Source organism: Ochotona princeps, chromosome 1 (assembly GCF_030435755.1).
Source record: "Ochotona princeps isolate mOchPri1 chromosome 1, mOchPri1.hap1, whole genome shotgun sequence".
In the NCBI taxonomy this organism is placed as follows: Eukaryota; Metazoa; Chordata; class Mammalia; order Lagomorpha; family Ochotonidae; genus Ochotona; species Ochotona princeps.
Genome location: NC_080832.1, coordinates 104,221,496 through 104,242,350, shown reverse-complemented (window position 1 = coordinate 104,242,350; position 20,855 = coordinate 104,221,496). Strand labels below are relative to the sequence as shown.

At 61.6% G+C, this 20,855-nt stretch overlaps 3 protein-coding genes across 7 annotated transcripts; 1 reads left to right on the top strand and 2 right to left on the bottom strand.

Annotated features, from left to right (window-relative positions):
• Positions 1 to 173: 173 nt before the first annotated feature.
• On the bottom strand, positions 174 to 3,270 carry SLC35B2 (solute carrier family 35 member B2). 4 transcript variants are annotated; one of them, XM_004590411.4, is made up of 4 exons: positions 3,127 to 3,270; positions 2,429 to 2,622; positions 1,892 to 2,046; positions 174 to 1,151 (listed from the first exon to the last, which is right to left on the bottom strand). In XM_004590411.4, the coding sequence occupies exons 1-4, from the start codon at positions 3,135 to 3,137 to the stop codon at positions 213 to 215; spliced, it is 1,299 nt and encodes a 432-aa protein (XP_004590468.1). In that variant the 5' UTR covers positions 3,138 to 3,270; the 3' UTR covers positions 174 to 212. The 4 variants fall into 4 exon arrangements, with proteins under 4 accessions (XP_004590468.1, XP_058518408.1, XP_058518417.1 ...); XM_058662425.1 differs by having other exon boundaries at positions 2,429 to 2,625; positions 3,127 to 3,269; XM_058662434.1 differs by lacking the exon at positions 3,127 to 3,270 and having other exon boundaries at positions 1,892 to 1,927; positions 2,429 to 2,566.
• Positions 3,271 to 3,748: 478 nt separating this feature from the next.
• On the bottom strand, positions 3,749 to 10,398 carry NFKBIE (NFKB inhibitor epsilon). Its single transcript, XM_004590522.2, has 6 exons — positions 9,944 to 10,398; positions 7,744 to 7,846; positions 6,930 to 7,152; positions 5,876 to 5,964; positions 5,514 to 5,753; positions 3,749 to 4,654 (listed from the first exon to the last, which is right to left on the bottom strand). The coding sequence occupies exons 1-6, from the start codon at positions 10,324 to 10,326 to the stop codon at positions 4,589 to 4,591; spliced, it is 1,104 nt and encodes a 367-aa protein (XP_004590579.2). The 5' UTR covers positions 10,327 to 10,398; the 3' UTR covers positions 3,749 to 4,588.
• A 4,555-nt stretch (positions 10,399 to 14,953) lies between these two features.
• On the top strand, positions 14,954 to 20,510 carry TMEM151B (transmembrane protein 151B). Of its 2 annotated transcripts, XM_058662390.1 has the most exons (3): positions 14,954 to 15,398; positions 17,461 to 17,901; positions 18,827 to 20,510. In XM_058662390.1, exons 1-3 carry the CDS (start codon positions 15,276 to 15,278, stop codon positions 19,973 to 19,975), a joined length of 1,713 nt encoding a protein of 570 aa, XP_058518373.1. In that variant the 5' UTR covers positions 14,954 to 15,275; the 3' UTR covers positions 19,976 to 20,510. The 2 variants fall into 2 exon arrangements, with proteins under 2 accessions (XP_058518373.1, XP_004590581.3); XM_004590524.3 differs by lacking the exon at positions 14,954 to 15,398 and having other exon boundaries at positions 16,753 to 17,901.
• Positions 20,511 to 20,855: the final 345 nt, after the last annotated feature.

Below are 20,855 nucleotides of genomic sequence, written 5' to 3'. Positions count from 1 at the left end.
AGCAGCGCCTGGGCCCCCACCCTGGCCAACACGGGGAGCCCAGGTGGCTTGTGCTTGTCCCACATTAAATGCAGGTGTGTAAGTAAGGTGTGTGTCCACAGCAGAGGGTTGAGGCCCAGAGGAAGTTGGCATCCTGCCCCCAGGGGCTACTGTCATTGTATGACAGTGACAGCTACCATGGTGGGAGGGTCCTGTGGTCGCCCCTGTTCCCCTCAGACCTGCTGCACTTGGGCATCGTTGGGCACAGCCTTCTTTCCTCTTTGCTTTAGTCGACCTCGAGCATAGACTCTGAGCAGAAGTGCAACAAACACCAGGGCCACCCCCAATCCTCCCAGCACAGTCACCGTGTGCCCATAGAGGAGGCAGGAGAGCAGGATGGCAAAGGCCTGGCGCAGGGTCATGATGATGGTGAAGACGGCAGCTCCGAATTGGCCGATGGTGTAGAAGATGAAGAGCTGGCCACAGGCTGAGCATACAGAAAGCAGTAAGGCGTGTGCGGCGAACTCGCTGTGCCGCCCCATGAAGCGGGTCCCCTCCAGGAGGGCCCCCTGCTGCAGCAGCGAGCCCACAGTGAAGAGGCAGGAGAAGAGGTTGACGCCGAACATCATCTGCACCGATGACATCTTGTAGGCAAACAGGGCATCCTGCCAGTTCGAGGTGAAGCTGTCGAAAGCAATGTAACCTGCTAGCAGGATGAGGCCAGACAGTGTGGTGGCTGGGGAGCTGCGGGGCTCGGGCCCGCTCGACAGCAGGAACATGCTGACCCCGGCCGAGATGAGGCCGGCTGTGAAGTACTCCCAGTGCTCATAGCTGCGCCGGGACACCAGCTTGCCCATCAGCATGACGGGGATCACCTTGGAGGCCTTGGCCAGCACCTGTGTGGGGAAGCTGACAAACTTGAGGGCCTCGTACTGGCACCAGCTGCTGAGCACGTTGGAGAGGCTGGCAAAGGCGTACCGATACATGGGCGCCCCATGCCGGGGCTGCTTGCAGAGCGCGCAGTAGAGGCCAGCCACGACCAGTGCCAGCACACGGTTCATCAGCACCAGAAACTGCGAGTCTGTGAAGCGCTCGCCTGGTGATGTGGCAGTGGCCCCATAGCTCCGGGTCATCACTCTCTCCTGCAGCACGCCCCACGTCAGATAGGATACCTGGGTGGGGGAGGGCGGGGACAGGAAGGAGACAGTAACCAAACCGGCTCTCAGCTGCCCGCCTCCTGAGCATGGCTGCATGGCATGACCTGAAGGACACTCAAGAGAGGACACCGTTCCTCTCTAAGGCATCTCTGCCCAGTCTGGGCTCAACTTTCAGCCACTGAAGTGTGGAGGGGAAAACCTGCGGGGACAATCACCAAGTTAGGGCTGCCCAGGAACTGTGTCCCCACCGCGTCCAAAGTGCTTTCCTAATCCAAACACTTGGAACCAATTTGGGGGGAGGGGGGTAGAGAGGATGGGGTCCCTGCAGTCCCACCCAGCACACAAGGTGGAACTACAGCCCAGGTCAAAAATGTGTCCCTCTTGGATGCAGTGCTGGGGAAGGCCGATGGTTCCCCCAAACTTCGTGGGTGCAGTTTATAGGAGCTAAGATGCATGTGTACAGGGGCAGGGTACTAACAGGACCGGTGAAATCCCAGGAAAAACAAAAGGAGCTAAGTAGTACCAGATATCATGAAACGACTGTGCAGTGAACAGTTGGAGAGGCAAGAAAGCATTTCCTCCAAACACCCCGCACAACAAGGTGGGGCTGGGTGCCCCTGGGAAGGGGGGGACAGTGGGCAGGCACGTGACAAACCCACCAGCAGGCCTTCGGGACCAGGATGGTGACAAATGTGCTCTCATACCCCCTGCCCGTGGGGACTCACACGTCAGAGAAGCAGGTCCTGCTGACCTACCTGAAGTCCCGATGCACAGAAGAGCAGCTTCAGGGCCTGCCAAGTGGGGGTGGTCTCTGTGCTCTCTGGCCGGGGAGCCAGGGGCACCTCATCAGAGGCCTTGGGCTCATTGCCAAACACGCAGGCCTTCACCAGGGGGAAGCACAGCCCCCTGCCTGAGGGAGGCACACAGTCAGGCCCCTCCCCCAGCCCCATTGCCCCTATGTGGACAGCCGACTACCCGGCCCCCTCCTCCAACCCCGCCGCTCCTATTGGCCGGCTGACCACTGGGCTTCCCTCCCCCAGCGTCACTGTCCCTGTGTGGCCGGCTTCCTTCCCCCAGTCCCACTCTGTGCAGACAGCTGACCACCAGGCCCCCTCCAACCCCATTGCCCCTGTTGGCTGGCTGACCACTGGGCTTCCCTCCCCCAGCCCCACTGTCCCTGTGCAGCAGCTGACCACCTGGCCTCCTCCACCTGCCCCTCCCTCGGACAACGCACGCAAACAACCTATAACATGGACCTAACCCAATTCCCCACCCTTTCTCCACACACACACCTGTTTCTAGGTAGTTCTTCCGTTTGAAGTACTGCACCAGAAGGTAGCCAGGAACCATGAAGCTGGCATAGCCAGCAGCATTCACGAAAAAACGGAAGAACCATAGCTGGGTCCACGACTCCGGAGGGGCTTCGGGAGTCTCCCCACCTGCCCCCAAGGAGGGGAGGAAGGCCAGCACCAGCACCGTCCACCACCTGCTGGGAGGGCGGACACAAGGATTAGCGTGCCCTTCGTCATCCCTCAGCCCTCTCCAGAGGGGACCACGCTGGAGCAAAGGCCTCGACGCCTCCCCGCCCCCTTCCACTGCAGTCCAGCCCGGACAAAGAGCCTCTCTCTTTCTCGGGGGGTTCAGCGCCGGCCAGCTCGGGCCTCCTCCTCCGCCGGGGGCGGACCCGCCTCTCCGGCCACACAGGTCTTCCTCTGTTCCCACTAGGGCTTCGCGGCGGCCACCCCTTACCCACTACGCCACCCCCACCTTCCCGGGGCGCCAGGGTCTACAGCCCCAAAGCTGAACGCTCCGGCAGCCCCCGACCACGAGGCCCCGTCCCCGCACCGCACAACCCGCACCAGCTCCGGCAAGCGCTCTGCCGGCCCACAGCGCGCCAGCGGGGACCCCACCGACCCCCGAGCCGAGGCCCGGCAGTCACGTGGGCCGGGGGCCCTGTCACGTGGGCCGGCCCCTGCCCTAGTCCCCCAACCTGGCGTCCATGGTCCGCGCCGCGTGGGGCGGACGGGGACCGGGGAATGGAGTCCCCGGGCGGCGCGCACCCTCCGCTCCCGCCGCCGCCGCCGAGAGCAGCGAGTCAGCGGGAGGCTAGCGGAAGTGCCGCGCTCTTCCCGCCTCCCTGCCCGCGGCCGCCCTCCGTCCCCTGCCGCGACCACGCAGCGCCCCCGCGCGGCCCGGAGGCAACCTCAGCTCGGATCCCGGCGCAGCGGCCGGGAGCCCCAACCCTGGAGGGGGTGCCTGCCCGCTCTGCGGCGTCTTGACATGCAATGCTCACACCCCGAGGTTCCGCTTGCCATAAGCAGGGGCATCCCACTTTCGCAGGGCAGTAAGATGTGACCTTTCGCGGCCCCACTCCCGGTGACCTCCGAGGCCCGGCCATGCCTGGCCCTGTAGTCCTCGCCCACTCACTCCCTGCACCCTTGTGCATGCTCTCCAGCTTATTCTCGCTTCCTCTAATACATCACAGGTTTCCCCCACGCTCTGGCCGAGTCACAGTGACAGAGGATACTCAGTGTGCACCTCCACCCACCCCACTCTTCTCCCACTCCTTCCCATGGCCCCTTGCCCCGTGCCATGGGACCGTAAGCTCCACGTGACCAGAGCCGATGTTACTTTATTTCCCCTCTTCCCACATGCACATGGCACAGCAGAAAAGAACGTGCAAAGTCTGACTCCACCGCCGGGCCTGGATCTCTCTCCTTTCTCTTCCTCCTGCCATTGCCCTCAGCTCTTCCATGGGCAGGAGAATCACGTCGTGTCTGGGGCAGAGTAAAATGGGAGGGCTGTGAGGCCGCCGACCTGACCCAGCAAGGCCTCGCTCAGCTCCTGGTCCTGAAAGTCCCCAACGCACAACACAGGTGTGCAGCCATGCGCATGCACATAACCATTCTGGAGGGGCCAATGTTTTGCGAAGAAAACAGTCTGTATTTTAGTGTCATGTTACTGAAGCTTCTCTTCCCCAGCTGCTCAGAGCAGGGTCTTCGTGGCAAGTGCTCAAGCAGGCACTGGCGCCCTCGGGGCCTGCTTGCTGCTGCTTGTACTCAGTCTCTTCTTGGCAGACACTCCACATCCTCCCACCTGCTGACCCACAAGAGCCCCCAGAGCCTGCAGCGAGGCTGGCCACCAACTTCACCTGGGACCCTATGGGCTCTGGGAAGGGTGGGGCTTTTCTGGAAATCTCCGTCCACCTTAGAAGTGCTTGCCTCCCCTGGCTCTCTCTTTTCTTGCACTCCTTCCTCTCTGGCTCTGGACCCCTGCGCTGGATCCTCATCTCTGGTCTCAGCAGTCCTAGGACGCCCCCCCACCCCGGAACGGCACATCAGAGCTGAACTCAAGCTGTAGCAGTGTGACGGTCCCAGGTTTCCAGAGGGGGAAGATGGGGAGCCCTGTCCTGGGGGTGCAGGGGCCAGAGTGCCTCAGACCCAGCCCTGGCTTCAGTCGGCACACAGCAGCGGCTTTCCCGAGATCTTCAGGTCATCGAAGGGCAGAAGAGTCAGGGGCTGGGCAAGAAAATGCAGAGAAGCGAGAGAGATCAGAGGTCAACCTGAGGCAGCCCAGGGGAGCCTGTGGGGCTGCTCCCTCCCACCAGATGGCAGCTAAAGGACAAGGCACTCCTCTTCACAGAACTTCCCACGTCATGGCCAGCCCTCCTGCCCCCTCCTGCCCCCGCTGCGCAGGGCGAGGATCCCAGGAGCCTTAGGGTAGCTGCTGGCTTTTGTAAAAGAGAATGCCAGCATGGTCCCAGCTACAAGGGACAGCAGAGGTCACCCAGCCCACTGACCTTTCTGTTGGTTGCTTTTGGGGGGTGGGGTGGGGAAGACTACTCAAAAAACCCCTGAATATCTTTCTGTAGGAGGTTACACAGGAAATTTGGGTTGGTCTCTTTAAAAAGGAAAGCCTAAGCCCTGGGAACAGAGCTCTCAAGGGTTGCCCACAAGCTTCTTGGCAAACGCAACTGGAAGGTAGCTAAATGTGGAGCCAGCGTTGTGGCCACCTTGCCTAGTTTCTTCATCTCTGTGTCCTGTACGGCCTTCTGAAGGGTGGCATCCCCTCCTATGCTACCAACATCTGCCAGAAGCTCCATGAAGAGGCCCTGTGCAATGCTCCGGGGGTTCCCCACCCAGCTCTCTTATCTTACACAGGTTTGGGTGGGGACCACTTCACTCACTGCCCCCCACAGGGCTCCAAGCTGGCTCCCTTTGGTCTCAGGGGATGCTAAGGCCAGAGGCTGATCCAAGTGGGCACCACAGGCAAGGGGTGGAGTCCTGGCCCTTTTTCACTGCCCTGGTGCACTATCCCCTGCTGTGCGATGGCAGTCCTCTGCCCCAGGGAGAGGAGAGCTGAGCCTGTGCCTCTTACATCCTCTGCCAGGTCCTGGGGTGTCTCGTCCTCCACGTTCCTTAGCAGAGAGTCAGCGCCCGCCTCGCACAGGGTGGACGAGATGCTGCTGAGGCCCCGGCCGGCAGCCAGGTGCAGGGGCGTGCAGCCGTTGAGCATGCGGGCATCCACGCGGGCCCCAGCCTGCAGCAGGAACTGCACCAGGCCCCGCTCTTGGGTCTCCACGGCCAAGTGTAGCGCCGTCTTCCCACTGGTGCCCTCCTGGAGGGGAGGAGGCAGAACTTTAGCCCAGGCAGGGGCGTCTTGAGGAGGAAGGCAGTGTGCAGGAGCCGGGCCCTGGATGAGCATGGGGAAGAGGTGGGGGTGCCCTGGCTGCGCCTCACCTGTGCGTCCACGTCGGCTCCGTTCTGCAGTAGCAGCTCCATGAGCGGTTGGTTCCTCTGCAAGGTGGCGACGTGGAGACAGGCCAGCCCTGGGGAAGTGCGGCAGAGCAGAGCCGGGCTGCTGATTTGAAGCCACATTCCCTCCCCCACCAAGCCCCAGGGGACCCACTGCCCACTCAGTGCCTCTCTCATCACAGGACCGTTAAGATGCACACCAAAAACTCCCTCAAAAGTCTGAGGTGTGTGTATGGGGCGGGGGGAACTCAAAGTTTCCACGTTTTCGGTCATGTTATTGAAACCTTCATGCTTCAGGAGTTAGGCTGCTGAGCGACGCCCCCAGTGCACACACCCCCTCTACGCGCACACACACACACACACACACACACACTCACACATTCACACACTGCACCTGTTCTCAAGGCAGTTCCCAAACCACTATACCTGTCCCCACCCTGCCCTCCAGCCCTTCCCCAGACACCACTGCCAACTCTCTAATGTGGGCTTCCCTGGTCTTTTTTTCTTTTGCTCCTAATGTGCCACGCTGGACTCCCACACTGCTTGGCAATATATATTATGGTTCTGTAGCTGTCCTTTGTCCCCCTCCAAGTCTCTGCCAAATGTGGTTCCACAGTGCCCTGCCACTATGCTGTTTATAAAGCATGTCCCCCCTTCTGCCTGGTGTATGCTGCCTTGAGACCATACCTGTAGCATTCTGGTGTATTTTCTGCATGCCCCAGCTGGCTCTGAAGTGCTCACAGGTGTAAGCCTACTCCTAACACAGTGCCTGGCACCTCGAAGGCTTCCTAGGATAAACTAAGTTCACTTAACCTCTAGGAAGCTGAAAGTTGAAGGCCTAAGATGTCCTTTGCAAGCTGGGTACACAACAGGTGCAAAATGAATTCTGAATCACCCATTCATTGATTCTTTCACTCATCAAATATGTACTGAGTGCTTCCTTGCATACAGTTGCCAGGTAGATAGGGATGGGACAGCCCTAGGGAGCCCCGCCTCCCACCTGCCCCCACCCCCCGCCAGCCTCTGGGGCTGCCCACACCTTGCCAGTTCTGCAGCTGGAGATCCATGGAGTGAGGTGGTCCTCTGCCTGGTTCTGGCTGCCCCTCCAGCAGGCAGCGGGCACAGGCCAGATGCTGGCGCTGGCAGGCCACATGTAGGGCCGTGTCGCCGTGCCGGTCCTGTAACGTCCTATTGGCCCCTTTCAGCACCAGCGCCTGCACTGCACCAGGCTGGTCTAGATGTACAGCCAGATGGAGCGCTGTCTGTAGGCACAATTGGGTGGGGGTCACCAGGGCTGGCAGGCTCCCACCTCTGGGTACATGCAAGATGGGCATCTGCTTAGACAGCAGTTTATCAACTCCACAGCCCTGGTACCTCTAAGCCCTTCCCGCCACCACCTCCCCCAGCACCAAACCCCTGGGACCCCAGTTTTGGAAGCAGGGATGTGTCAAGTGGTTTTCTGCTCTTCTTATAGGTCCTCTTAGCAAGGACACATGGGAATGGACGCAAGCTGTACCCCACTGCAGGGGACTACCCAGGGACAAGAGGCAGGGCTTAGTCTGTAGATGGAGAGATGGAGGCACCAGGCAGTGTCTGCATGACTAGTCCCTCCTGGAAGATTCCACCTAGATGCCACCTGCTGTGGCTAGGCAGCACCTCCAGGCTGCTCCACTGTGACATGGGACCCCACAGCAGCCAGCAAGTGATATCCCAATCACAATGGCTGTGTGACTGGGCACTGCCACAAGTACCTCGGGGCGTGGGCTAAAGGCGTTATTTATCTCCCTCCTCAGCTCCCACTCCATTTCTGGACATACATGGGCACCTAAGCACAGCCTCTCATCCCTACCCACCTGGTAAAGGTTGTTCTGAATGTCCAAGACCTCCTGGGGCAGCAGAGCCAGGCAACACAGCAGCACTGCGGGGGCTTCGTGAATCACCGCCAGGTGCACCAGCCTGCAGGGAGGGGATGAGGGCTAAGGAAGCAGGGCTTGGGCTGGGGTCTAGGCCCAGGCTGGACAGGGTGAGCTGGGGTCTGGGCCTTAGCAGGCAGGCAGGCACACATCAACCTCCAACTAGCTCTCCCTGGCGTAGGTACAGGAAGTGAGAGTTAGAGCCAGGAAGTGAGGGGTTGGTATGGAAAGCCAAAATCCTGTGGGTGTGGGAGCTCCAAGTTCCCATTGCTGGCCTTCGGGAAGACTGGACGTGTGGACAAGTGGGCAGGGTGCTGACAGCATAGGAGCTTTCCTGTCCAGCCTGCCCATGCCCCACTCTTCTCTGCCCCCTAGGCCCTGCCAGGCCAGCTGCTGCGTAGAGGCAAAATGAAAGCTGTGGGCCTCGGGGAGAGGGGGTTTCCACTGCTGAGTACCCCACCACCCCTCCCTGCATGGAGGCTGCTGCGGGCTCCCACTTAGAGCCTTTCAGCGGCATTCCACAGGCCCAGCCCGGATGGGGGCGTGGTCAGTGTGCCACCCTGCTGCCCAGCCCAAGGGAGTTAGGGAGGGGGAAAGGAGTGACCAGAGACCCCTCCTCCCCTTCCTGCAAGCACTACCTGCAGAGAGATGTGGGCAGTGCCAGCCGTGGGGGTTTGATGGGTGGGGGCAAGACCTTTGACCTCAGGACAAAGAGGGGGCAGCTGGAGGGGAAGTTCCATTCTCCTGGGGTTTCCCCTGCACCAGGTGGGGAAAATGAAAGCAGAGCTGGAGGGTCCAAGCCCCTGACAGCTGCCTCCGGGGAGTAGGTGACTGAGGGGCCTGTCGGGGGGCCTGGGGAGGGGGCTGTTGTGGTAAGAGAGGCCAAACTCCGGGAGCCAAGGCAAGGCCCAGGAGAGAGTGCCGCGGAAAGGACCAACGGCTTTGGAAATCCCCTCGGCCAGGCCTGCTCTCTGGGTCACATTCCTGCAGCCACCTCCCTCTTTCCCTCCGTCTCTCCTCCTCCCACTTCCTTTTCCCACTTCCACACCTCCCACAGCCCAGACACCTCCAAGGCAGCACAGAGCCCCCCGCCCCCACCCTCCAACATCTCTTCTCTGGAGACCCTCTGGGGACTCCTGACGCTCCTCCCCCAGCTGGACACGCCATCTGCAGAGGCCCTGGTTCCCACACCAAAGGTTAGTGACAGGTGTTTGCCATGGCACCTCCAGGCCTGGGGGGTTGCTGATCCAAGTTCAGGCTTCCAGGAGGCCGGTGGTCTGAGGTGACTTTGGTCAATGCATCCCCCAAAGCGGCCAGCCTAGGAAAGCCCCGCCTTCCCTCCCTGGTTCTTTCTGACATCTTGGATCTGGGACTTATGCCCCAGTCCCCAGTTCGCGAGTTCACACTCGCTGACATCCCCTCTTGCTGCCACTGCCTTCTTGGTCCTGGGGACCAACAGCCTCAACTGGCACCTGTGCATCCCACCCAACAAATGCCCCTTGGCAACTGCCTCCTGGCCTTGTCCCCACCAACTTCCACTTGGGCCTGGGGAAGGGCAGGACAGTGAGGGGGGTTTGGGGGGGTGCTCAGGGAGCCGGACTCCAACCCTCACTTCCCCTTTATCTGCGGAGGAAGTAGGCTGAGGCATCCAGCTGTGGCTGTCTGCTGGAGTTGGTGTCCCCAGCTGGCTTGTCCCCTCCTCCTCCTTAGGGCCAGCCCCAAGCCCGCACCTCCTTTCTGGGCCCTGAGGGCACCACCTGACTTGATCCCTCTAGTTCCCTGAGATAAGGTGAGCAGCTGGGACTCCCAGAGATTGAGCAAACAAGTAGGCCCCCTCCCCCAGCCAGAAAACAAAACTGGACTAGTCAGGGGAATTTTCTAACGGTGGGTTCGCGGTGATTTCCAAGATGCTGGGTAGCATTCCAGGGGTTCTAGATGCAGGCCCCCACTGCCACCCTCACCCCCTAACTAAGGAGGGCATACAGCTGATGCTAGGTCTCCTGGTCCCAGCCTGGCTACAGCTCAAAAGTGGGCAGTCAGGAGCAGAGAGAGAGAGAGTGTGTGCAAGCTTCTCCTCCCAGCTCGCGTGTTTGGAGGCCCTGACCAAACAAGCCGTTGTCGGCCAAGCCCCCACACTCACGTGTCTCCATCTTCTGAGATGTACGTGAGGGCTTCTAGCTGTTGTGGGCTCAGTGGCCCCGCACGGGAGAGCGGCGAGCCCGGGGCCTCAGCCTCGTCCTCGCCTTCAGCCTCTGGGCCCCCCAAGAACGACAGGGGCTCAGTGAGCGAGGAGGAGTCGTAGTTAGAGTCGGCCCGCTCCCCATCCGCGTCTTCCTTCTCCGGAGGCTCCTTGGTGCTCCCCGTTAGAAGGGTCCAGCCTTGGGGACCGCCGCCGTCCGAGGGCGCAGTGGCCGAAGTGGGCGTGGGCTCGGGCAGGGAGCGCAGCGAGCGCAGAGACTCGATGCCCGAGTCACACTGGCCCTCGTCCGCCTCGTCCGCCTCCCCCTTGCGCGTCTCCGACATCCCGCGGTCGGGGCCCGCTTCGAGCGGGGAGCTGGTGGCCGCCGGCTCCCGCGCGCGCTGCTTGGCCGGGTGGAGCGCGCGCCTGGGCCGAGCTGCGGGGCGCCGGGGCGGCTCGGCTCGGAGGCTCGGGTAGCGCCGGCGGGGTCCAGCTCAGCGCCAACCCCCCGACTGCACGACCGCTCCGTGGGTCTCCCCTCGCGCCCCACCCCCTGGCCCGCCCCCGCCGGGAGCTTCCGGGCCCGCGCCCCGCCCCTCCGGAATCCCCCGGAGCCGGGCGTGCGCGGAGGCTCGGAGCTGGCTGTGGTTTCCTCTTCCCTGCCCAGTCCTTTGTGGGCTACTCCAGCCCTGCGTCCCTCTGCCCGTCCGTCCATCACATCCACTCATTCTGTCCTTCGCTTCTGTGGTTCCAGCCCCTGCCGGTCTCCACCCTTGGGCGTCTTGGAGGAGGGCACATGGCTGGTGGGATGAGGCGAGGCAGCATCGCTTCTGAGAGTGCGCGCCCATTTCTCTCCGCTTCCCTTGCTTTCTCACTTCTTCTTAGCGGTGCGCCCGGAGTAGGGGACGCGACAGGGAGGGGGACACCCATGATCTGAACGGGGGCGGCTTTTCCCTGGGGTCCCTGCATCCGGTCCCCAGGTGGTCACGTGTCCTGGGCAGGATGCTGTGTTTTTTGGAAAGTGAGCTTTCGCAGGAGCACAGAGCGGGTCACGGGGTTCCCGTGGTTACAATATCTGCTTACCGCTCCCTCGGGCCCTGCTGTGGTTAGGGAGCTTTAGTTCCTGGTGATGGGGCCGAAGTGGGGAGCCCCCGGACATGCTGGGTTGCCCGATATGGAGGTCTCCACCCACGCCCTATCCCCAACCCCTCTAAAACGCTCTGGCTCCTTCTGTGTGTTTGCTTTTCCCTGGCCGGGACGCCACCCACAGGGGAGCCCCCAACCAGGGCCCCAACCGTGACGGGCTGCTTTGTTCCTTTTTCCTAGTCCCAGTGCCCCGCCCACCTCTGCCCAGAAGTACCTCAGGATTCCTGGCCCAGGAAGCCTCCACCGTCTGCCTCTCATGCCTTGGGAGAGAACGCTGGGTTGAGTGTGGGTAGCAACTAAGCAGCCTGTCCAGGCAGCTGTCCACTAAGACCGGCCCCCAAACACGGGGGAACCTCTGCTACCCACCTGGAAGCAGAGCCCAGGACTGCAGCACCCATCCCCACCCGTGCAGAGCAACCCCGGGTCCCGAACATCACAAAATGCCCTGAGAATTCCAGCAGTGACACGGTGAGAACAGGTGTCACACATAGGAGCCCGCCGTGGGGTGAGAGGCAGGGAAACCACCTTCTGAGCAAGACGTGGGAAAAGGAAGTGGTGTGGCACATGGGAACAGTGACCTGCTGTTTGGCATGCCCTGGAGGATGGAGGAGTGTTGGGGAAAAGTCCCAGCAAATCAGAGCTCGTGCTTTCCTGTGTGTGTGTGGGGGGGGGGGGGGGGGGGCGGGGCTGTGTCACAGTGACTCTGTGTCCCCAGCCTCCTTGCCTGACTTGTTTCTCCCTCAGACACAGAAGCTGCAGCACTTGGTTTTGGGTAACATGCCAGTTGCCCACATCCGATGTTAGCGTGCCAGGGTTCATATCCCAGTTGCATTCCCAGCTTTAGCTTCTTGCTGGCCTGCACCCTGGGAGCAGCAGCAAAGGGCATGTCAGCCACATGGGAGACCTGGACTGAACTCCTGGCTTCTGGCTTTGGCTGGACTCAGCACTGGCTGCTGCCAGCATTTAGGGAAAGAACCAGCCAGTTGGGCAATCTCAGGCCCTCTGTCTACTTTACATAAGTAACAATTTAAAAATTTGTCATTATCTCCTTGCAAGGTAGAGCGACAGAGAGGAGCAGGAAAAAGATGAGCTATCTTTCATCTGCTGACTCATTTCCCAAATGCCCACAACAGGAACCCTTGAACTTCAGCCTGACCTCCTACATGGGTGGCAGGGGCCCAAGCACTGGAGCCATCAATTGATGCCTCCCAGCATGCATTTAGCAGGAAACTGGATCAGAAGTGGAGTAGGTGGAACTCAAACTGACAACTGTGATGTAGGTACTGCACAAGCAAGGGCTTAATTCTCTGTCGCAAAACACATTCCCCTCCGTTTCAAAAAAGATTTTAAAATTTTTATTGGAAAGGCAGATTTAGAGAGAAGGAGAGATAGAGGGAAGGATCCTCTTCCTCTGGTTCACTCCCTAAGTGGCTGCAAGGACTGGAGCTGAGCTGGTCCAAGCTGAAGCCAGGAGCTTGTTCTGGGTCTCCTGCGTAGACACAGGGACTCAAGGCTTTGGGCCGTGCTCTACTGCTTTCCCAGGCCACAGGCAGGGAGCTGGATGGGAAGCAGGGCAGCCAGGATTAGAATCAGCACCCATATGGGATCCCAGCATGTTCTAGGTGAGGACTTTAGCCACTAGACCATGGTGCCGGCCACCCTCAAATACATTTTTATTTGAAAAACAGAGTTACAGAGAAAGGGAAAGAGAGAGAAAGCTCTTTCATCTGCTGGTTCACTCCCCGAATGGCCACAACATCTGGAGCTGAGCCAATCTGAAGCCAGGAGCCAGGAGCTTTACCCATGTCTCCCACATGGGTGCAGGACCTCAAGGCCTTGGGTCATCCCCTTCTGCTTTCCCAGGCCACAAGCAGGGAGCTGGATGGGAAGTGGAGCAGCCAGGTCTCCAAATGGAGCTCGTGTAGGATGCTGCTGTGGCAGGTGTTGGCTTTACTCACTATACCACAACGTTGGCCCCACTTCCAGCTTTTTCAATGAAATCCTTCCTTATCAAAATCTAAACCATACGAGGCAGACACTTGAGTCCCCTGCGGGTATGCAGAACCCAGGAGGGTCTAATGACTGCCCATCTAATTCAAGCAGAAGCTGAACTGAAGGAAAAGTCTACCCCAAGCCAGTCCCAGCAGGAGTGTGGCAGTCCCTTTTCACACCACATGAGGTCAGCATTGAATCATCCATGTCTCCTAGCACCATGGCCTCCCCTCTGCCAGGGAGCCCTCCTGGCACTCCAGGATTGGGGAGTGCTACCATGGCTATGTCATCTGGAAGGATGACCTGGAGACTTTGACTCAAGGGGCGGTGAGACCAGGTCCCTGGGTCCCGTCCTCAGCAGGCGTCTTCTGCAAGGCTGGGTCCCTCCACCCCTCTCTCTCCACCAATGTTTCCCAGATCCCTTTGTCATTGCCCCTACTGCCTACCCCCGCCCACCCCAGCCAGGCTCATCTTCAGGGAAACAAGCCCTGTTTCCATGGTGACCAGCTGGTCAGCTGGCTCCTTGCACCACTCCCTCCCTTCAACCCCCTTTTGGTGGAGCTTCCACAGAAGGGTAATGTGTATAAATGGTGGTGGAGGGTGGGAGGGGGATGAGCAGGGGTGGTCTTTTGTCTCTGGGGAGCTCCAAGTTTGGCTGCCCGTTCTCCAAGGCCCTTGAAGTAGTGACAAGTGGAGAGTCAGGAGAAAGTTGAGAACCACTACATGGTAGTCAGGAAGGGCCCGTGTTAGGGCCATCTTCTTCCCTGGAGAGGTTACTGCTGGGAACTAAAGGCAGGACCAGAAGTGGGAGAAGGCTGGAGGTGGAGCCCTCCTGCCCTAGACAAGGGCCAAGAACACAGCAGACAACCTGATCCTGAGATCATCTGGGCAGGCAGGCTCCATCCCAGCTAACCTCCTATGGGCAAAAGCTGCCCCCACCCCCGCCTCGATCCTTGGGTGCAAGAGGGAAGATGGTTACCACGGACACACAGCAGGAGACCACCACAGTGCCACCCTGCATGGCCTGGACCAGTCACTTGGAAGCGCTGCCATCAGAGTGCCCTTCTGTGGTGTGCAGCCCCAGCAGGTGCCTCAGCCCTTTCCCCAAATGGATGCACGCAAGGTTGAATACCCGCACCTGTGCCAGTTTCCTGCCTTTCTTCGGGGGCACAGGGAGCAGCAGCCGTGTGGTGTGGACAGCTGGAAGGGCAGCTTGTGCCGCCTGTGACACGCCAACCCGCCCCTCCCCCTACACGCCTTAGAGTGTCCATTCCCTCCCTGGAGAAGGTTGCTCAGAGAGGAGAAGGCATTTGCCCAAGGTCGCAGAGCCTGTCCACGCCAGAGTCAGGACTCAGAAGGGAGTGTGGGCTTCCTTACCGCCAGCCCTGGGCGCTGTCCACACTTGATCGCTCCCCTAGGGGTTTGTTCAAGGAGAGGCGGCTGTTTCAGCACGGCCAGCTGTCCTCCCCCTGCCCTCCGCCGGTCCTTTCCCCAGTCCCTCTGAGGTCTGAATTCCGCTTTAACCCTTTGCCCACGCAACCTGGCAATAAGAATTTCCTCTCCCCACCCTTCAGCCCCAGGCACTCGGCGCGGGCACCAGCGATGGGGAGGGCCGCTGGCTGGGCCCGGCTGCGAGCTGCGGCACAGGCTTCTCCGGAGGGGCGCGCGGGGCTCGGCGCCAGGCGTGCGGGGAGCCCCCTGTCGCCTCTTCTCTTGGCGGGGTGGCTCTTAGGGAGGCTCGGGGAAGGCGGAGTTTGGGGGGCCGGGGGCGGGGCTCGACGACTGCGCTCGGAGGAAGCGGGGCGGGGGGGAGCGCTGGCTCCGGCTCGGCTCAGACAAAAGGCGGCGGCGGGAGCGGGCGGGAGGCGGAGCGGCGCCGCGAGGGCCTCAAGGTGACACCCGCCCCCGGCCCCGGCCCCCCCAGCCCGGCCCCCAGCCCGCCTCCCCGCCCCGGCCCCCCCAGCCCCTCGTCCCTCCCCGCCTCCCGCCACCCCCTCCCCCGGTGCCCTTCCCAGGCCCCCTCCCCCCCGGCCGGGGGGTGGGGAGCAGTGAGGGCCCCGCCCCCTGCGCCCCCTCCGCTGGGTCCCGCGCAGGATGCCCCCGGCCCCTGGCAGCCCCCCGGGAGGTCCTGAGCTCGACGCACCCCCTCTACGCCATGTCCCCCCCTGGCTCGGCCGCGGGAGAGAGCGCCGGCGGCGGCGGCGGCGGTGGCGGCGGCCCCGGGGTCCCGGAGGAACCCATGGCGGCAGCGGCGGACGAGGGTCCCGCCCGAGAGGAGGTGAGAGCTGGCCGCGCCCCTTCCCCGGGAGCGGCCGCAGCCGGATCGCCCCCCGAACCCCATCCCCCAGCCGCGCGCGCGCGGGGCCTCCGCCGGTTCCGCCGCAGCGCGGCCGGCGCCCCGCACCCCGAGCCGGCCGCCGCCGCAGCCGCAGTCCGGCGCCTCCGCCCCCACCTGGTGGCCGGAGCTGTCCGCGGTGTCGGGGAAGGGGCCGCGCCGGGGGCGGGGTTGGGGGGTCCTGGGCATGGGGAGGGGCTTAGGGGCGGAGCCTCGCGGATCCCGGGGTGAGAAAGGGGGCTCAGTTGCAACCAGTGGGAGGGGGGCGGATTCCAGCCTGACCCCAGGGGGATGCTCTCTGGAAGGGCGACAGAGACAGGGCTGGAGCCTGGCAAGTGTTGGGGTTACCACCTGCCCTACGAAGGTCAGGTATGTAGAGGCCAGAATTCCTGGGGTGATCCCGAGTGGGTGTGTACCCCTGCTGGTCTCACCGTGGGGTCCTGAGCCTGGGCTCTGGCAGTCTTACCCCGCTTTGTGGTCCCTCCTGCTGGTGTTCTCAACCTGCCAAAAGAGGAACTGAGGAAAGTACTAGAAAGGACCCCCCCTTCCCCATCTCCCATGCACACTTGTGCACACACATCCACACTGCACTAGCAGAGCAGCACAGGGCACACACATAGCCGCTTTCAGCTGTGCCCACATTGGGACAAGCACATGCCCAGATCGGCACACAGTGTACACACATACACTCCTTGCAAGGACAGCTCCTATCCCCCCACAAAGGCATGAGAGCCCTCATCTCTTATCTACCCAGCTGTGCTGCCCTTCCAGCCCTGGGGCCCCGGTTCCCTTCTGCCGCTTTCCCTGGGGTTAGGCCCTAGGAACCAAAGTATTGGAGGTGTGTGTGTGTGTGTGTGTGTGTGTGTGTGTGTGTGTGTGGTGGGACATGGGGTGTTCCCAAAGCCAGACAGCAGCAAGAAAGGGTGGGAAATCATGGGCCATGGTGAGAACTCAGTGGTTCTTGATTAGGAAGCTGCTGGGCGTGCACCCCGGAGCAGGCATCCTGGTGCACAAAGCAGGTCTGGGCTCTGCCCATAAGTTCACTCATTCTAAGTGGGTAGCAGATTCGTAAACAACTTACCAGGCCAACAGAGGGACAGAGCATGCCAAGGACTTTGATGGATGGCCCTGGGAGAGCACTGAACACTGTTTTCTTTTTGACCAATGGCTGGACTTCACAAGTCTTCCTCCCTACTTCCATCTCCAGTTCCCACTCCATCCACACCCTAGCCACCTGCTCCCACCCTTTGGGATACCTCTTCCTTGGCAGCTTTCCCTTCAGGGACCCTGGGTCCCCTGGGAAGGCTACTGGGGTACGGCAGAGAGAGAGACAGGCAGACTAACTCACAGGGGAGCAGGCATTCAGAACTGGGGGACGCAAAACAGAGCCCAGGCTGCTGGAGGAGTTATTAGGAAGCTGTTGGTGAGGGGTGGGCAGGTGAGCTGACCTCTTCTGGAACCTAGGGTAGAAGGGATGTGTCATGCTGGGAGGTGGGGAGGCACCTTATTAGTGGGTCCCTCCCCAGCCTCCTGCATCCCCCGGAAGGGGACTGTCAGAGGACCTGCCTTCGCTGACGCCTGTCTGTCTGTCGTCCCTCTTCTCCAACCACACTTGCTCCTGTCTCACTGGTATCATTTGGCTTTGCACTCGTCCCTCTGGGTGCCACCCTCTCCATCCGTGTCTTTGCCCCCTGGGCCTCCATTTCTGGCTCCACTCTGCCCCTGCCTGTTGTGTGGGGTGTTCTCTCTCTCTGCACTCTCTCTGACTGGCATTCTGGCCCCTTATTCTGTCCTCATGGCTCACACTGGGTCCCATCTATGTCGATCTTTGGTCCCTGGCTTCCATCATGATCGTGTTGTCACTTGGCATTCCCTATTGTGTGTGATTCTACCTGTCCTCTCTGGCCCCTGGCCTCTGCTCCTCCTCCATGCCTCCATCTCTGTGCCGGGTTCCCCACTTTCTTGCCGTCTCCCTTCCCACTCCTCTCCCCACCCATCTGAGCAGCAGCGTCCCATCCAGCCCTCTTTCACCAAGTCCCTCTGCCGTGAGTCCCACTGGAAGTGCCTCCTGCTCTCGCTGCTCATGTACGGCTGCCTAGGGGCCGTGGCCTGGTGTCACGTCACCACGGTGACCCGCCTCACCTTCAGCAGCGCCTACCAGGGCAATAGCCTCATGTACCATGACAGCCCCTGCTCCAACGGCTACGTCTACATCCCCCTGGCCTTCCTGCTCATGCTGTACGCCGTCTACTTGGTGGAGTGCTGGCACTGCCAGGCCCGCCATGAGCTGCAGCATCGCGTGGACGTGAGCAGCGTGCGGGAACGCGTGGGCCGCATGCAGCAGGCCACGCCTTGCATTTGGTGGAAGGCCATCAGCTACCACTATGTCCGCCGCACCCGCCAGGTCACCCGTTACCGCAATGGAGATGCCTACACCACCACCCAGGTAAGGAGCTGTAGAGGGTGTTGGGGGGGGTGGAGGGAGGCACAGTGGGTACCCCCATGGCCATGGCAGCAGGGCAGGCATAACCTTGTTCACAACAGCAGACACTGTTGGAGCCAGATGTGGCTCCAGTTGCAGTTATTAAACTACATCACAACCCTATGGGATGGGTAAGTATCAGACCCACTTTACAGATAAGACTGAAGTGACTGAGGGATTTACCCAAGGTCAGACAGCTTGTGTGTGCTGGAGAGAGGAACTCAGACTCAGTCTGGCCCCAGAAAGTGTACTGTGGTCTGCTCAATGTGAACATGCTCAGCGGCCCACCTGTTCAGAGCAGTGACTGCCACTGGGTCCCCTTTCCCAGGGGAGAACATCTACATGCAGTAACTGGCCCAGGGTCTGCAGCTCCAAAGTTGCTGTATCCCAAGGTCAAAGTTCCCAGCAGAAGGGAGCCCGGGAGATCATGTGGAGAGGAAAGGAGGGCAGCTGGCACTCCAAGGTTAGATGGTGGATGTCCAGGAAGGGGGCTCAGTGACAGCAAAAAGCCAGAGAAGGGGACTCCACTCAGAAGTGTGGTCTTGGGGGGGCGCTCCTTCGGAGAGTCCATGTGGGGATCAGGGTGCAACATACCACAACAGACAATAGGGGCAAACGGATGGGGCAAGGTGGAGGTGGGGTGGAGAAGAAGCAGTTTTGGGCGGGGGGGGGGGCAGCTTCAGCCCAGGGGAAGCAGAACTTAATTGCTAAGGGAATGAGAACCAGCTTCAAGTCTAACTTGCTGGTTAGGCTAAAGGCCTCAGGTGCTCTCCAAGCCAGACAGCTGGCTCCAGCAGGTGCCCAAGTCAGAACAGGCACCGACAGCGAAGATGAGCCGAGCCAGGCGTCCGCTGCCCGCGACTCCAGCTGCCTCCCCTGCAAAACGCAGGTCTACCACGAACGCGTCAACACCCATGTGGCAGAGGCCGAGTTCGACTATGCGCGCTGTGGCGTCCGAGACGTGTCCAAGGCGCTGGTGGGGCTGGAGGGCGCGCCAGCCACGCGGCTGCGCTTCACCAAGTGCTTCAGCTTCGCCAGCGTGGAGGCTGAGAACGCGTACCTGTGCCAGCGCGCACGCTTCTTCGCCGAGAACGAGGGTCTGGACGACTACATGGAGGCGCGCGAGGGCATGCACCTCAAGAATGTAGATTTTCGCGAGTTCATGGTGGCCTTTCCCGACCCGACCCGGCCTCCCTGGTACGCCTGCTCCTCGGCCTTCTGGGCCGCCGCACTACTCACTCTGTCCTGGCCGCTTCGGGTTCTGGCGGAGTACCGCACGGCCTATGCGCACTACCACGTTGAGAAGCTTTTCGGCCTGGAGGGCCCGGGCTCAGCGAGCAGCATGGGCGACGGCCTGAGCCCCAGCGACGAGCTGCTGCCCCCGCTCACGCACCGCCTGCCACGGGTCAACACAGTGGACAGTACGGAGCTCGAGTGGCACATCCGCTCCAACCAGCAGCTGGTGCCCAGCTACTCGGAGGCGGTGCTCATGGACTTGGCAGGACTGGGGGCACGCTGCGGCGCGGGGGCGACGGCCGGGGGCTACGCGCCCACCTGTCGCTATGGCGGAGTGGGCGGCCCGGGCGCAGCGGGCGTGGCACCTTTCCGGCGCAGCTGTGAGCACTGCCAGCGCGCCGTCAGCAGCTCGTCCATCTTCTCGCGCAGCGCCCTGAGCATCTGCGCCAGCCCGCGCGCCGGCCCGGTGCCGGGCGGCAGCGGTGGTGCCGGGGGCTGCGGGGGCAGCCGCTTCTCGCTCGGCCGCCTCTATGGCTCGCGGCGGAGCTGCCTGTGGCGCAGCCGCAGCGGGAGCGTCAACGAGGCCAGCTGCCCAACGGAGCAGACGCGCCTGTCCAGCCAGGCCAGCATGGGCGACGACGAAGACGACGACGACGACGAGGAGGAGGAGGCCGGGCCTCCGCCGCCCTATCACGACGCCCTGTATTTCCCCGTCCTCATCGTCCACCGACAGGAGGGGTGTCTGGGCCACAGCCACCGGCCGCTCCATCGCCACGGCTCCTGCGTGGAGACCTCACTGTGACCTGTGGTCGCTGGAATGGTCCGTGCCCTCCGCCCTCCTGCCCCTCGTGGCCTGTGTGCGCACCACTACCCCCACCACCGCGAGCAGCGCGGGAGGTGCAAAGTGACTGAGGCTGCACGTACAGGGAACGACTTCAAGGGACAGGGAGGAGGTGAGGGCGCTGGGTTCGGGAAGGCCCGATGGGCCAAGAACCCTGCGGAGCCCCTGTACATAAAAACACGGGTGGCTGGGGAGAGAGGTGGACAGCTCCCGCCTCTAACAGCCCCTCATCCCTAAGGGGGCGCCACCTTTCCGACGTGCACACTCGATCTCCCCTTCCATCCCCTCCCCCACTTCCACCCTAGGTCTTCTGACTGTTACTTGGCGGCTGTACTGGAGGGGGAGGGGGTCTGTGTTGATACTGGCTGACACTCCCTGGGAGGGAGTGGGGAAGGGGACCTGGGCTTCCCTTTTGGGGTTGCCTTGGCTACAACGGCAGGGGGCGTGGTTTGGTTAACAGCAGGCCTGGATTCCCCTACTCCCACCCACCCTCCCCACACACCTACGAACTCAGTGGGCTGGGAAACTGGTGCCAGATGGCAGCACCAGTGCGCCATCTGAGAGCCCTGGAAATGTTGGCCTCCCTTGGCGCTGGCCCTAAAGCTTGGCCTACCCTGGCGGCCGCTCCCTCTGCCCTTGTTTATCTCACTGGGGTCCCAGGAGTGTGGGTCCTTGGAGGAACTATGCTCTAGGTGCAGACGCTGCACATCTGCGCGGGGTGGAGGGGCGGGACTCAGCCCTGCCTCTGGGGGTGGGGGAGCAGAGCCCAGGGGACACTCATTCAAGCTGGCCAGGGTGAGGGAGTAAGAAGACAGAGCATGGGACACAGCTGAGACTGAAG

Excerpts from the sequence above, each read along its gene's own strand:
- SLC35B2 (XM_058662425.1), bottom strand. Across the intron at positions 2,047-2,428 it reads GAAGAACTACCTAGAAACAG|GCAGGGGGCTGTGCTTCCCC; the intron begins GTGTGTGTGTGG and ends TGCCTCCCTCAG. Across the intron at positions 1,152-1,891 it reads TCTGTGCATCGGGACTTCAG|GTATCCTATCTGACGTGGGG; the intron begins GTAGGTCAGCAG and ends TCCCCCACCCAG.
- NFKBIE (XM_004590522.2), bottom strand. The coding sequence starts at position 10,326 with ATGTCGGAGACGCGCAAGGGGGAGGCGGACGAGGCGGACGAGGGCCAG. Across the intron at positions 5,754-5,875 it reads GAGCCGACGTGGACGCACAG|GAGGGCACCAGTGGGAAGAC; the intron begins GTGAGGCGCAGC and ends CCTCCCCTCCAG. Across the intron at positions 4,655-5,513 it reads CCCAGGACCTGGCAGAGGAT|CCCCTGACTCTTCTGCCCTT; the intron begins GTAAGAGGCACA and ends TTTCTTGCCCAG.
- TMEM151B (XM_004590524.3), top strand. The coding sequence starts at position 16,930 with ATGTGTCATGCTGGGAGGTGGGGAGGCACCTTATTAGTGGGTCCCTCC. Across the intron at positions 17,902-18,826 it reads ATGCCTACACCACCACCCAG|GTCTACCACGAACGCGTCAA; the intron begins GTAAGGAGCTGT and ends TGCAAAACGCAG.